Source organism: Pteropus alecto, unplaced genomic scaffold (assembly GCF_000325575.1).
Source record: "Pteropus alecto unplaced genomic scaffold, ASM32557v1 scaffold12, whole genome shotgun sequence".
In the NCBI taxonomy this organism is placed as follows: domain Eukaryota; kingdom Metazoa; phylum Chordata; class Mammalia; order Chiroptera; family Pteropodidae; genus Pteropus; species Pteropus alecto.
In genome coordinates this window covers 3,072,397-3,087,044 of record NW_006432669.1, presented here as the reverse complement: position 1 = coordinate 3,087,044, position 14,648 = coordinate 3,072,397, and the positions used below count along the sequence as shown (strand labels likewise).

The window sequence follows — 14,648 nt, the reverse complement described above, 5'->3', positions numbered from 1 at the left end:
TACTTTTAGATAAACCTAGAATGTAGGGTAGGAACAGTTCATTGCATGGAAATAAAGAGAAATGGGTCCTTTCCCAGGAGATGAAATAGGTCATTGAGGCAATTTCTTGCTTCAGATAAAACTGTAGAGGAACCCAAGGTGGAAAACTGCAGGAAGAGTTCATCAATATCGAGAAGTCTAGCAGGCAGGTGAGATGAGGGACTCTCAAACTGCTACAGGGATTACAGGAAAAAGGATTAAGACAACAAAGGAAGTTGGAGTGAGTGGTTGTGGGGAACAGATGGTCCCCGCTAAGACCTCTATCCAGGAACAACATGCGTAACAGCCATCTGAGAGCAAAGTCATCAGCACGCCCTCCATCTCCCCCACCAAACACCAACGCCTCATGCTTCCTACGCTGGACCCCATACCCTCCAGTCCCTGGGCTGCTAGCCTCAGAGTGACTTTTCGCTTCTGCTCCTTCTCCATCCACTGTCTAATTAGTTGGCCAGTCTTAGCACTTCTACACCAGCCATATCTCAAATCTATTTAAGCTGTTCCAGAACCATTATTTACCAAAGAGCTTAAGAGCGCTAGACTTGGAGTTGGACAGACCCCGGTCCTCTCCTTTTGCAGGCTGTATGATATGGAGCAAGTTACTTTAGCTTTTTAAGGCCTTTCCCCATCTCTAAAGCGGGAGTGAGTCCAAGGCTGTGAAGATTAAATGAGATAATTCATGGATCTTATCCTTATCCATAGCAGTGCTTTGTACCTTTGTTTAAGCCCTTTTGACGTCCTGTCCAGATAATTCCAGCAACATTTTTTTAATAATCTTCTCATTTTCTCCTGTCATCCATTCAATAGAACATGATTGGCGTAATTGTAATTTAACACAGCTCCCATGGAAACTCTCTCAAAGGTTCCAGTGGACCCCAGAAGACAGTCTCTACTCTTTGGCAGGGCATGTAAAGTTCTCCCTTTTGAAGCCACAACTTCTATTCCTTCCTGGCTAAATCTGAATGATCGAAAGTTTCTAAAATATGCCCTCACTTCCTATCACTGTGCCTTCGCTCCCTCTGGTCCTTTTGTCTAGGAATCCCCCAACCCCCACCTAACGATCCCTTCATTGATCTAAATTCTGCCCCAAAAAAGGAATTCAATATCACCCCACTGAAGCTCCTGCTGGAAATAATCTTTCCATTCATCAAGCTTTGTATAAAGACTTTATGCAAGACAGTTAACCTTTCAAAGGCTCCAGGGGTAATGAAAGGATTAAATGAGACCATGCATATAAAGAGCCTGGCAGAGTAAGCATTCAACAAATGTTACCTGGGAGCTGTAATAGTAGCAGTGGTGGTAGGCGGGAGACAAAATTTAGATCTGTTCAAGAGAGATGTGCAAGGCTAATCCAGAGAAGAACCAAGCGCAGCACCTTACACTTGGTAAGTGCTCAGTAAATGTTAGCGTGATAACACTACTAATCATTATTATAGCCCTTATTTCATCTACTTTGCACTGCATTTATTTGTAAATAACTTCAGTACTAAATTGAAAAATTTTTGACAAGAGTCTTTTCTTATTGATCCTTGTTTCCACCATGGTGACAGTACCCTGCCAGATACATAGTAGGCTCTTTCTAAGTGTAGAATGAATGTGTGAGATGTGACCAGTGACAGCTACCCAGGATGTGGCGCAGATGCACAGATGGGGTCCGGAAGCCTGTGGAAGGCCAGGAGGCAGCAGAACAGGACTTCTAGAACTGCACTAGATGGCAGCTCAATGAATGAATTATTGGAGGAGCTCTCAACTAAAAAAGCATCCTATGAAATGTGTAAGAATGGATGGGAGTGCGGGATTAAGCCTGAGTCAAAATGAAAGTCAGAATAAAGAGGTGAGAATAGCTGTATCTTCATTGGGACATTATTTCTTTTAACTATTTCTTTTTCATGTCACTGGGTGGCAGGTCATTTGTTGATAAGGATTCACACTCTGTCTAAACCTAGTATCACCTGTGTCTAAGAAATAAAATCAACAGGCCTGATTTGTCACACCATGTTTTTACTGTCTATTTACTCACCTGCCTCCTCATTCGATTTCATCCCCAATAATAAGATGTGTGGCACATATTACATACTCATTTTGAAGGAGAAGTAAATAATATTAACTTATTCCTAGCATCCAAATATTAATAAATTTTCCACTTTGGTAAGGTACGTTTTAAGAAGGCTGGACTGTTCAACTTACTATAGATGTATCTACAAGCAAGATGATCTTAAATAATTATAATATACTTGAAATATATCATTTAAGTGTAAGAGGCCCTATTCGCATGCTATCAACATCTGGTTATATGACAAAATACTGAGAAATCAATGACATGATGAATAAGAATGTTTCTAAACTTACAGGTCCAGATTTTCTAAGCCCTTAAATTTAACGATGGCATAATTTTCAAGTTCTATATCCAGATGAAATAAACACTCAAGTAACTCTTATAAACCTCGGGATCTCATGACAGGATATAAGCCCCCCGAGAGCTCAGAAATACATTTCACAAAATTCACAAAGATTTACACGAAGTCTTAGAAATTCACATTTATGCCATTCATACTCTTTTGATCGAAATATTGAACTAAAGGATCAAGCTTTCCAAGGGATAGAAGAATAAAGTTGTAATCCAATGCTCCGTTTTAGTTTTTCATACAGAAACTAGTTCTTTTTCCCTTGTAGTAATTTTAATATTACTTTAGAACAAAGCATATGATAAAAACTTTAATGCCAATATCTGTTTTAGGACAAAAAATGTCGACGGTGTGAAAAAATGAATAAAAGAATATGAATCATGCAATTACCATATCCAATGTTCTCACAATTAAAGATATATCTTTACGATTGATATCAATAACATATTTCAGATGATGGGACAAGTCATGAATGAAATGACAGTTTTAGAATCAGAGATTGATGTAAAGTTATTAGGACACATGGACATAATTATGCAGGAGCAAAAAGTCGAGTAAATGTAAAGCTCTGAAGCCAAAGGCTAAAAGGTGTTTCTTAAAGTCTTGCCTATTTCAGGAACAGTTTGAAAAGGATGCCTATTTCAAGGACACTTTGCCTTAAAAAAAAAAAAAAAAAAAGGTAGTTAAAAAAACAGTGTTTGTGTTACAGCTCATATTTTTAAAATGCCAGAACTTCAGCTTCTTAATTAAGAAATAAATTACTGATGAGGTCTTAATTAGGAAGTCCCGGGACGGGAAAGGGGAAAGGAGTGAGTGAAACACCTATTCCAACTGACATGAAAATCAGCTAACCTCTCAAATATATATGGATGGGTTTAAATATATGCACATGTGTGTTAAAAAATTAATCATACTATACCTTTTCTTCTAGCTTGTGTGAGAGAAAAAGGATGACACCATCGAATGCTTTGGCTTTGTTGGAAAGTTCCCTATGACTATAAAGCAAAGCAATTCTCATCCTTCTAGATTCTAAGTCTGGCATATATGTCACATGATATTGGTATAGCTGCCAGTTCTGGGGCAAATCTAAACTAAAGAGATTTGTGATCAGTTTCACAGGTATTCCACTGGAACCTGAGAAAACAAATAAAAAAAACATTTTTTAACAAAAAAAATCATACCGTGTTAATATTAATCACATTTTAAACATTTGCACAGTTGTTGCTATAAAGACAGGATTCTTCTTCAATGACACAACTCAAGCTCTAATAACCTATAGCCTAATGACCTTATGGTGTCCTATAAACATGTGTTTGGGAATGAAGAAAGGACTGTGTGTAAAGCCCTCATAAGACCCTGGAAAAAGAGAAGCATCTGAATTCAACTACTGTAGGACTCCTTCCAAAGCTTTCCCTCCGGCTCTGAATCTATGCAACTCAGATCAGCTCAAGTAAAATTTCAGATGCTGCTCTGAAATGATGATGTGCTAAGATTATAAAGAAGCTGTCCAGTGCTTACCATGAATACAACCCCCAACCTCTTAGAAATCTAGAGTTAACCATACTTTTGAAAATTCTGAAGTAGTTCAATCAGTGGTTAAGCTACTCTGCAAATTCCACAGAAGCCCCTCAGAGACTGAGAGGAAAACTGGGGGGAGAGGAAGGAATTCCACAGCTTTCCTACGTGAAAACGGGGCCTCTGGGCTTCTATCTTCTGCAGGCTCAGGGAGGCTCTGTGTGCCTCCTGGAATTCCATCACCCACAAAAGTTTTTATTCGTCTCTTCAAAATCTACAGGATAAATTCAGAAATAGTCACAATATAATTGGTCAGTGCTCAAAATGGAGTGAGTTCCCTCCAGGACAGAAGCCAAGAAGGGCACAGATGAGATACTTCTCACCTCTCCTTGCAGAGGATCATCCAGTGTTTGTCTTGCAGAAAAGAATTATATCAAATAGACACTGTTTTGCTTTTCTTATGGAGGATGTGAAAACATGAGCCCCGGAGGTGGTGAGAAAGAAAAAGTATCGTGTGTGCTTTAGTATGTCCTCAGCTTCTACCTATGGTATAAATTTGTTCGGAGCAAGAAATTATTGTGCTATTTTAATTAAACGAAAGCTTTCTTTTGTTCTTCCAGATCCTGAGGAGATGACAACATATTTTAGCGGCTCACATTAATGGACAAAGAGAAGTCATCCTAGAATGTCGGAGCTGGCAAAATCTTTCCAGATCATCTACACCAGAATTTGCAAACTAATCATGACCCATTACTGCTGTAGTTACAAAAGTATATGAGGTTAACTATCGTGTTTCATGAAAAGACTAGAAAACAACAGAATTGGATCAGAATGCCTTGCACATAGTTAGGGCAAGCGCTGTTTCATGAAACCTTGTTTATTGCGTGTGTGAAGTTTGTATGCTGGATAACAATAACAAAATCTTTTTTTGCTTCATGGTTTTAAAAGTTTGAAAAAGACTGATCTGAATCAGGGAGTTTTAACTTTTAGAAGGAAGTCACAAAGCCTTTTGAGGATCAATAAAAACAACAGACTTACTTCCCTGAAAACGCATATGCCCACAATTCTGGATGCAATTTCAGGGTGAGCCTAAAGTCTGGGTTAAGAATTACAGAAACAGGCCGCAACTTTCTTTCTACAGCTAAAGTCCAGAAATGTTATTATTCTCATATAGGAAAAGGGTTGGGAAAGAGACAAAATATCTTTTTTAACCCCTGCCCCAGTTGTAAGGAGAAAAATCTTTTCAACAAGTGAAATGTAGGAGCATTTGAGATCTTGCTTCCCAGCGTGCTGTCAGCTTGGCTAAAATAAACTCTCATTAATAAATAAATAAATAAATAAATAAATAAATAAATAAATAAATAAATAGATAGATAAATAATGTAGTTTTGAATAAACTTAATGAAAGATAAATAAATAAATAGATAGATAAATAAAATGTAGTTTTGGGGGAATGTTATTACTCCTATTAATAAGAGAATTAAGGCTAAAACGACTAGTGTCTAGATAATATCTTTAATATAGCACATGTTAAATAAATACCTATTAAGTCAACATATGAACTCATTTATTTTAGATCTAGAAATTAAAATTCCTCAAGCAAGATTTGGTAACATTAAACAAGTAAGTAACATGAAGACCAGGTACCTGTTTTGCAGTCTCTCACATGGGCCAACTTCTCTCTGGTACACACACCCAAATCCATGAAGTCCCGTCTGATTTTCCCACCTCTTTCCATGAAGGTACATCCAGCATCACCAGAAGATATGCCACCTTTATCTAAAATATGAAAAGAATGCTGTAATATCTCATCTTATTCTAGTGATATTGTTTACAAATACTAGATAAAAAAATGCATCTACAACCAAAACTCAGAATTTTGTAGCCTTCAATAAAACTGGCCTACATTGCTGAAAACAATCATGATTATACAGAAGTCTTCAGCCTAAAAATAAATAATTGTGAAGGAAGCATGGCATGTTTTGTTAGAAATAACTGATCCTGAGTTAGTCCTACTTCATAATATTTTATCCTTGTCTGATTCTGCTCTTGGCTAAGGTGAAAGTTCGATCTCTCTCTGTCCCACTCTATATCCACTTATGGAGGGTAGCTCTCCCTCCTTCTGCTCTGTGTAACACCCAGAAGAGTTACAGACTATTGGGGAAGGTGAGACATTCAGCCCCAATCTGTGCAGAAGTCCACACCAATAACAAGAAGAGAAATGCCCAGAACACTGCCATAAATTTTTATGCTAGATCGTTCCCTTGAGAATGAAAGCCAGTATTTTACCTTTGGGCATATTACTTGGTTAGGTTCTGGAAAATGTGAAATTGAGATCCAAATGAATATTATCTTTTTAAATGAGTACAAAGAAATTTTGAGTTTTTGGATACAACTTTGGCTCTCTGAAGATAACATGAAAATATAAAAATACAGAATATTACTACGAAGTAATATGACTCATAGTATGACAAATCTCTAGAACGCTGACTTGACCATTGTCCTTTGATAGAGTCACTGGATGCAATTAACTCGAATGTCTCCATCACTTGCTCAAAACTGCTGTTCATACCTTTCTCAGTGGAATCTGGGTTTTCCAAGAAAATCGCAAAATTTATTTAATTTTAAAAATTATCTTCACTAGATTATTCATATCATTCACTGTTCTTGGTTTCAAAAGACGTTGGGTAGTTTCTAAAACTTCAATCTACCACAGAACGGTAGTTGCCAGAAGCCAGGGGGAGGGGAAAATGGGAAGTGATTGTTTAATGAGTTCAGAGTTTCAGTTTTGCAAGATTAAAAAGCCCTAAAGATGGATGGTGGTAATGGTTGCACAACTAAAAATGGTTAAAATGGTAAATTTTACATTATGTATATTTTACCACAATTTTTAAAAATAAATAAGTAGAAATTAAATCTACCCTTAAAGGATGAAGGGTTTCCATCACTTGCTAGTCACAAGAATGTGCAGCAGACATGGAAAGTTGGGATAAGGACTGAATGGTGGCAGCAGTGCTGAACCTGATGCACTGCCTCGCATAATAGCTCTCCTGAGGGACCACATGCACATCTGTGAGTTCAGATTACAAAGGGTGCTTGTGCAGGGCTAGAAAAACTCCAGCAGAAAACGAGAGAGCCAGGTATAAGAGGAGTGGAAGGACTGATGATCCTAAGAGTCCGGAAGAACCTACCCACAGCAGCCCTACCCACAGAGACTGCTCAAAGCTTACGTGGTTATTAGCAATTCATGGGCAGGACAAGGGAGACAGCTAACAGATTTCGGCAGTGGTTATAGGCTAGCTATATTGCGTATCCCCCAAATTCCTATGTTGAAGTCTTAACCCCTGATATCTCAGAATGTAATTGTATTTGGAGATAGGGTCTTTAGAGAGGTAGTTAGGTTAAAATGAAGTCATTAAAATGGGGTCTAATCCAGTACGACTGGTGCCCTTACAAGAAGAGATTAGAGCACAGATGAATACAGGAGAAAGACCATGGTGAAGACACAGGGAGAAGACAGCCATTTACAAGCCAAGTAGAGAAGCCTCTGAAGATATTAGCCCTGAAGACATCTTGATCTTGGCCTTCCAGCCTTCAAAATTATGAAACAGCACATTTCTATAGTTTAAGCCACCTTGCTGTGGTACTTTGTCACAGCAACCCTAGAAAATTAGCACTTTGGGTGTGCCAACTCACACTGTGTGATAGTGGCTACTTAAAGTAGCATGTTGACAGACATCCTGAGGCCAAATCTGGTGACATCTAACACAGGTGGGGAAGGAAGGAGAGAGCAGTAGCAGCAGGCATGCCATGGTTCTTCTATTCCTGCAAGGTGGTGGCACTGACATTTACATGTCATAAAGGATTTTAAAATATTCTTTCAAAAATTTTCAGTGAACACAAAGAATCCAAAAACTGGCTTCCTGATGTCTATGGATTCCCAACTGCCACATGCTGTCAGGAAATGCAGCAGCAGATTCTGTGTTTCGGGTCCTGAAGAAACACAACACACACAGGGAATCCTCCAGGAAAAGGTAAGTGGGATGCTTAAGAAATGCTCCTGCTGCTGTGAGGCTTAATAGAGTCACTTGTGTTCCATTCAGATGGAACAGCATTGAATGGAACAGACTATTGCACTTACATTGCTGTGAAATCCCACTTGTTCCCACGAAGCCACTGTGAGATGATGCTTCATTATCACTGAGATCAGCAGATGTAAGCTAAAATGGGCAAAAAAAAATGTGATCAGATTCAAGAAGTTAATTCATAAACCAAAATGTTATTACAAAATAAGAACCATATTATGTCCTAAGTCATTAGATTGCCATGAGCTAACATTACCAGGTGAAACACTTGAGAGATGGTAAGAGATTGCTCATTCTCGAAAAAAGGAATAAGGACAAGCTATAGTTTTCTGATTTATTAAACTTTGATATTAGTAGCCACTCTGAGCCAGATATAACCATTAGACCCTGGAGGTATAAAGAGGCAGAGATGTGACCCTTGCATCCAGGGAGCTCATCAGAGGGAAGGTGGTACAGAAGAACACCACCTGATGATCCATGGCCCACAGACATGTGACCTCCAGTGTGAGCATGTGCGTGGTAAGAAAATAAACTGAGCCCTGAGGATCTCTGTCACCAGCTCAGATGATGACAGTCTTGAATAACTGGTCTAAAATTAGTTCATAAAAAGATGAAGAGAACCATTAATATTTTCTTTTTTCCCAGTAACTACTTCTCTTTATCCAAGGAGGAATATATCTTGGCCTGCTAAAAAAATGCATGAAGTCAAGAGAAGAGCTTTTTTGTGTGTGAGTAAAAGCATAATGACCACAGACTACTCACTTGAATACTTTTGGTCCAAGAGATTGCTCCAAATACTAAGTGTACATAGTAACATCACTCAAAACTTGCTGATTTGCCGGTCAATTGTGTTTAGTTGCCTAAGTCTAGCAAACAGCCCTACCCACAGAGACTGCTCAAGAAACAGTGGTTCAATCAAAACCACATCTGTGCCTGAGGTTACTTATTTTTATATATGAATTAGCAAAAGGAATGGTATTAGATGATATGCCATATAATGGTACTACTGAAGGTATAGAAATTTTTACCAGGAGACTTAAACCCAAATCAAGTAATTAAAATTCAGAAAGTAGAAAAAGGCGGAGCACTTGCCTCCAATTTTTAGTTCTCTTCACTGGCCAAAGGATCTCTTAATATCTTACTCAGGATAAGAACCCAGAAGGAAGAAATGTGAGAAACCTGGAAAGACTCAAAGTTGAGACAGAAGATAACCCACTGCTTCCTAGGCCAGAGGAAGAGAGAGATGCAGATGAAGGCAGAGGCCATGAAGGATACAGGTAGGAGAAAGCTAGACAATGCCCGCTAAGCGATGTACGCACCTGCGGCGAGGCCTGGGGACGCCCCATTTCTGAGGCTCTGGAGCTCCGGGAGATGCCTCGCGCCCTCACGCGGGCCCGCCCACTCATAGGCCCACTCATGTTCCGGATGAGCCCAGAGTGACTTCCAAGGCAGCAAAGTCTCAGTTAGGGTCTTTTTTCATTGGCATCCAAATGGCACGGCCGTGACGGGAGGTGGTGGGTCACTGACTCCTGGGGAGGAAACGCCCCAAGTCCCATGCGTGGGTGGAGGGACGACGCACAGCCCGTGGGCATCGGACTGTGCGGAGAGGAGCGCAGAGTGGGAGCGGGGGTGCAGCCCGGAATGGGGTGGCGTGGGCGGGATGAGAGGGAGGGGCTGTGGACTGAGGCCCAGACTTCCCTTTTCTTTCCATCACTCCCACTCTCATATTTGGCCTTACCCAACTGTGTAGTTTTTGCCCATCTTATGAGTGGAAGGTTGAATCATACTTCCTTCAGTGTGGGTACACAATTCTTCATCTATGTGATAGATATGGAGTTTTCTATTCTATGAATTGTCTCTTTACACCTGTTGTTGTTTTGAAAATTGGGCTTCTCATGTTTTTCTTTGTGATTTGGGAGAAATTTTATCTTTTTTTTTTTTAACGTTGCAAATATCTACTACCAATCTATCACTTGTTAATTTTGACCTATGAAGTCCTTTATCTAACCAAAATTGTTCATTTTGATGTAGTCAGATATACCAATTTTCAATTTTATGGTTGGTGCTTTTCGAGTCTCTTGGAAAGAAAATTTTCCCTGCCCTAAGTTTACAAGGACAATATATGTATCTTTCAGGATTGTATATAAATATACAGACATACACATGTATGAACATATGTTATGTGAAGAGGAACCTAATTTTATCTCCATACAGTGAGCCATTTTCCCTAACATTGTCTATTAAACAGTGTATACTTTTTGTAATGGTTTGTGGAGCTACCTTCAGCAAATGACAAATTCTCATATATACCTAGATCTGGTGTGTGCTTTCCATTTCTATTCTACTTATCTATATCTGCTCTTCACCAATACTTTGCCACTTATTATTTCTTTATAATATTCATAAAATCTGTCAGAGCAAGTCCTTACCCTTTAATTTTTTTCAATTGTTTATTTACAAACTATTGTTCCATATTAATTTTAAAATGTTTGTCAAGCTTCTTTAAAAATTCTGCTTAATTTTTAATTGGCATTGTATGAAATATATAAATTAACTTGAAAAGAATTATCATCTTTACAATGCTAGATTACTCCATTTATTCAAGTTATTTTTCTGTTTTTTTGCATAGCAGTCAAAATGGTTTACTCACATTTGTTAAAATCAGCTGAAATGATGACATTTATAAAGTATAATGTGGTTCTTTCACAATAGTTCATTGTATCATTAATGTTCCATCCGCTGCTTTCAACTGATCAGGACATGTGGACAACACAGCAGCTAGATGAACTCAAAATTGCCTCAATTGGAAGCGCTTTCCATTTCAATGTGCGCGGCTGGCCCACCCTCATTTCAAAAGCTGGCATAAGTTGTCTCTCTGAGACTTTACAACTTCCTTCCCTCTTTTTCTTCTGACATTGTTTCCCAGATTGGCTCCTTGATGTGTTCTGGTAACGTTCTAATTTTGTCTTTGTAACTTCCATGGCAACTCCTTCAGGTAAGTTTCCTTGATCGTATTCCAAGTAGACATCTGCTGTACTTCCAGTTAGATGTTCTAACTCCAAACATCTATAAAGTGTTCTCATTTCATACTGAACACGGTGCTTCTTGAAAATATGCACTGATTTGAGGAGAGTAAATTGCTCTGATTTCCTTGGAGGTTCACGTACTTTAATAAAGATACCAAGTTCCTTGGCACAATATTTGGAAGTGTTCAAAACAGCCTTGCCATGGCCTTTTTCTGAAACTGACAGTCGCTTACATAATGTGTCTGGGTCATCTGAAATAGCTATCATAGGCTTGGTCAAATTCTTGGGAACATCGGTGTGTAGGTTTGAAAACTGTACGTACTTCATATTGGTACTGAGAAGAAAGCCACTATTTTTGGCTATAGTCCTCTTAGAGCTGTTCACGGAAAAATTCCTCAAACCCTGCCAGAGGAGCCTACGCAAGGCTCAAGGGCTGTTTGTACTGTTGTTTTGTTGTCCTGGCCCTCTTCCTGCCCGTTAATAACATTTAAATTTTTTTTATAAAAGTCTTATTATTTAATTTTGGAAATTTTATAGTTTTTGTTACTACCATGATAACAAGATACCATGTATTTTGTTTTCACTATGTTTCCTTATTAATTATCTGTATAGACACATGATAATGATTTTTGTAAGGTGATATCATTTATTGAGTTTGCTTAACTCAGTTCTTATAGCTGCTTTTGATTAACTGAGTTTGAATATAGTTGATCATATTATCTACAAATAATTACAATTTCATTTCATCCCTTATTTTTATTTCTTTTTCTTATCATGTTGGTCTTTTTCTGTCTACTATTGAAAGTTACTGTGATAGCTGGCATTCTTGTCTTTCCCCTGATATTAAGGGGACCATCTCTGAAATGTCCCCATTTTATTCAATGTTTGCTGTAAATATCTGGTTTTTAGTGTTTATCATTTTAAGGAAGCTCCCTCTATTCCTAGTTTTCAAAGATTATTTTCATTATAAATATGTGTAGAACTTTGTTAAATATTACCATGGATCTATCAAAAAGCTTGTGCTAAAATTATAAAGACACAGTACAGACAGTTCATCAGAGTTATTCAGAGTCCGTCAGGAGGGGCAATAAGTAGATAAATGTGGTAGATGCACAAAGTGGAGTACTAGGCCAACAGTCACAAACGATGCCTTAGAGATACATCCAGCAACATGAATAGATCTTCAACAAATTGTTTTGAATGAAGAAAAAGCAAGAAAGGATTGAGATCTATACTTTGGCAAAATAACACGTTAATTTTTAAAACATTAGGGGTATATGTACTTGGATATGTACTAATTTTTTTCAAATAAACATATATACCCAAGGGTAACCAACAGACATAATAAATTGAGTACCTATATAAAGGAGAAGAACAGGAGTGGGAATGGGGGAAGTGAAAAGGAAAGCAAAATATAATACAGTATAGAACTTGCACAGACCCATGAGAATCATGTACAGTGAAATGAAGAATATGATTCATTTAACTCTCTGTACTTGAGGCCCTAAAATTAAATAAATATAATAGCTAATGTTTAATGAATACCTAAAGAATGCCTGGCTCTGGGGCCAACATTACTGACTTCATTTTATAGATGAGAAAATTGAAGCTTAGAAAACTTAAGTGACTCACCTACAGTGTTACAACTTGTGTGGCAGAGCTGGGATTCCAGCTCAGATCAGTCTACCTATAAAGTCCACACCATATCATGTCCTATTCACTTCCCTTCAAGGTGATCTGCATTACTTTAGATAGAACCCCAGTCCTGTGTAATAGGCTATGCTCTGCCTTCTACTTATTCCCCATCAGAGTACTCTTAGGTTCTCAAGAAATCATTAACCTTGAGGGCTGACAAGTGCAAGAGGTAATGATGGCCTTTGGCAGAGACAGCCAGTGAAACCACTCAAATAAAAAACATAAAAATTTTAAATGAATGAATCCAAAAGTTGGGGATTAGAAAGGAGAGGCAGATAAAAATCTAGACAAGAATTTGCAATCTAGCACCAGAATCTGGATAAGAAAACTACTTTCGAAAATCTGTGCTTCTGAGTAGAAGAATCATCTTTATCTCCATGTTTTCTAAATTTACCACCTCCTGGCAAATTTGACTCATATCGATGAGATAGCACTAGAGTGACAAGAAAGGCTGAGAATATGTATAAGTTACTTGAAACAATCAATTTTTTTTCAATTTTCCAAATACTGTCTCGTTATAAATCAGAAATATCAATTATTTTCAATCATTATCTGCATTTTTCAACTCTCTGTTATGATTACGATATGACACACAAAGCAGTCACCTTGTGCCCTCCACATGTGACTTTTAAAGGCAGAATACTCTCTGTAATAGGTAGGCAGCACAGCATGGTACGAGTATACATATAGGCTTTAGAGTAAGACAGACTGGGTTGAGATGCCAACTCCATCGCTTACTAGCTATCTGACCCAAGAAAATGTACTTAATTTCCTTTTTTAAAATTTTAATTAGTTTTAAATATACAGTATATTGGTTAGACATCTATATAGTTCATGAAATGATCCCCCCAATTGCTCCCTCCTCCTCTGACGCTCCAACCTAGCCAACATCTTAATGCTAACTGCATTCCCTATCCCATGTGCTCCGTCCCCAAGACCATCCTTCAGCTACTAATTTGTACTTCTTTAACCCTTCACCCCATTCTCCCAGCCTCCCAAATCCCCCTCCCCTCTGTCCACCAAATTGTCCACTATATTTGTGAGTCTGTTTTTGATTAGTTTGTTCTTTTTATTCCTTAGATTCTGCATATAAGTGAAATCATATAGGGTTTATCTTTCTCTGTCTGACTTAAAAACCTTCTAGCAATATCTTTTTCCATCCCCTTCCTTTTCATATGTAGAGGTGTTGTTTTCTTATCCTTTCAGCCACTCTATCTTTTGGTTGGAGCACTTAATTCTTTTCCATTTGAGGTATTTGTTGCTAGGAATATAGTTATTACCATGCTTTATTCCTGTTTTTGTTACATGGTTTTTCTTCTTAAAGAAGTCCTTCCAGCATCTCCTGTAATCTGGCTTGGTGGTGATAAATTCTTTTAACTTATTTTCGTCAGGAAGCTCTTTATCTGTCTTTCAACTCTAAATGATAGCTTTACTGGATAAATTATTCTTGGTTGTAGATTCTGGATCTTCATCCTGTCAAACAATTTTCGCCAAGCCCTTCTGTCCTGCATAGTTTCTTTTGAGAAATCAGCTGCCAGTCTTATGGGTGTTCCCTTATAAGTAATTCTTTCTTTTTCTCTTGCTGCTTCTAATATTCTTTCTTTGTATTTAAACTTTGACATTTTAATTATGATGTGTCTTGGTGTGGGCCTCTTTGGATCCCTGATTTTTGGAATTGCCTGTGCTTCCTGGGATTTTATGTCCATTTCCTTCTCCAGGTTAGGGAAGTTTTCCATCATTATTTCTTCAAGTAGATGTTCAACATCTTGATTTTCTTCAGTTACGCCATAGGACAAATATTTGGAGCCTTAATAGTGTCCCATATGCTCCTTAAATTATGTTTATAGTCTTGGCATCGTTTTTCTTGCCATTCTGATTGGGGGGCC

General features: G+C 38.0%; 1 protein-coding gene and 1 pseudogene across 1 annotated transcript in view; both read right to left on the bottom strand.

The window, feature by feature from the left end:
* The window catches only part of PIWIL4 (piwi like RNA-mediated gene silencing 4), a 41,462-nt gene extending 32,015 nt beyond the window's left edge, over window positions 1-9,447 (bottom strand). The window contains exons 1-4 of the mRNA XM_006907483.1: window positions 9,361-9,447; window positions 8,098-8,176; window positions 5,604-5,735; window positions 3,361-3,575 (exon numbers count right to left, since the gene is read on the bottom strand). Coding sequence (XP_006907545.1) covers window positions 3,361-3,575; window positions 5,604-5,735; window positions 8,098-8,176; window positions 9,361-9,447 — 513 coding nt within the window. The remainder of the gene's footprint in view (window positions 1-3,360; window positions 3,576-5,603; window positions 5,736-8,097; window positions 8,177-9,360) is intronic.
* Window positions 9,448-10,924: 1,477 nt separating this feature from the next.
* LOC102892163 overlaps window positions 10,925-14,648 on the bottom strand; it is a 13,144-nt pseudogene continuing 9,420 nt past the window's right edge.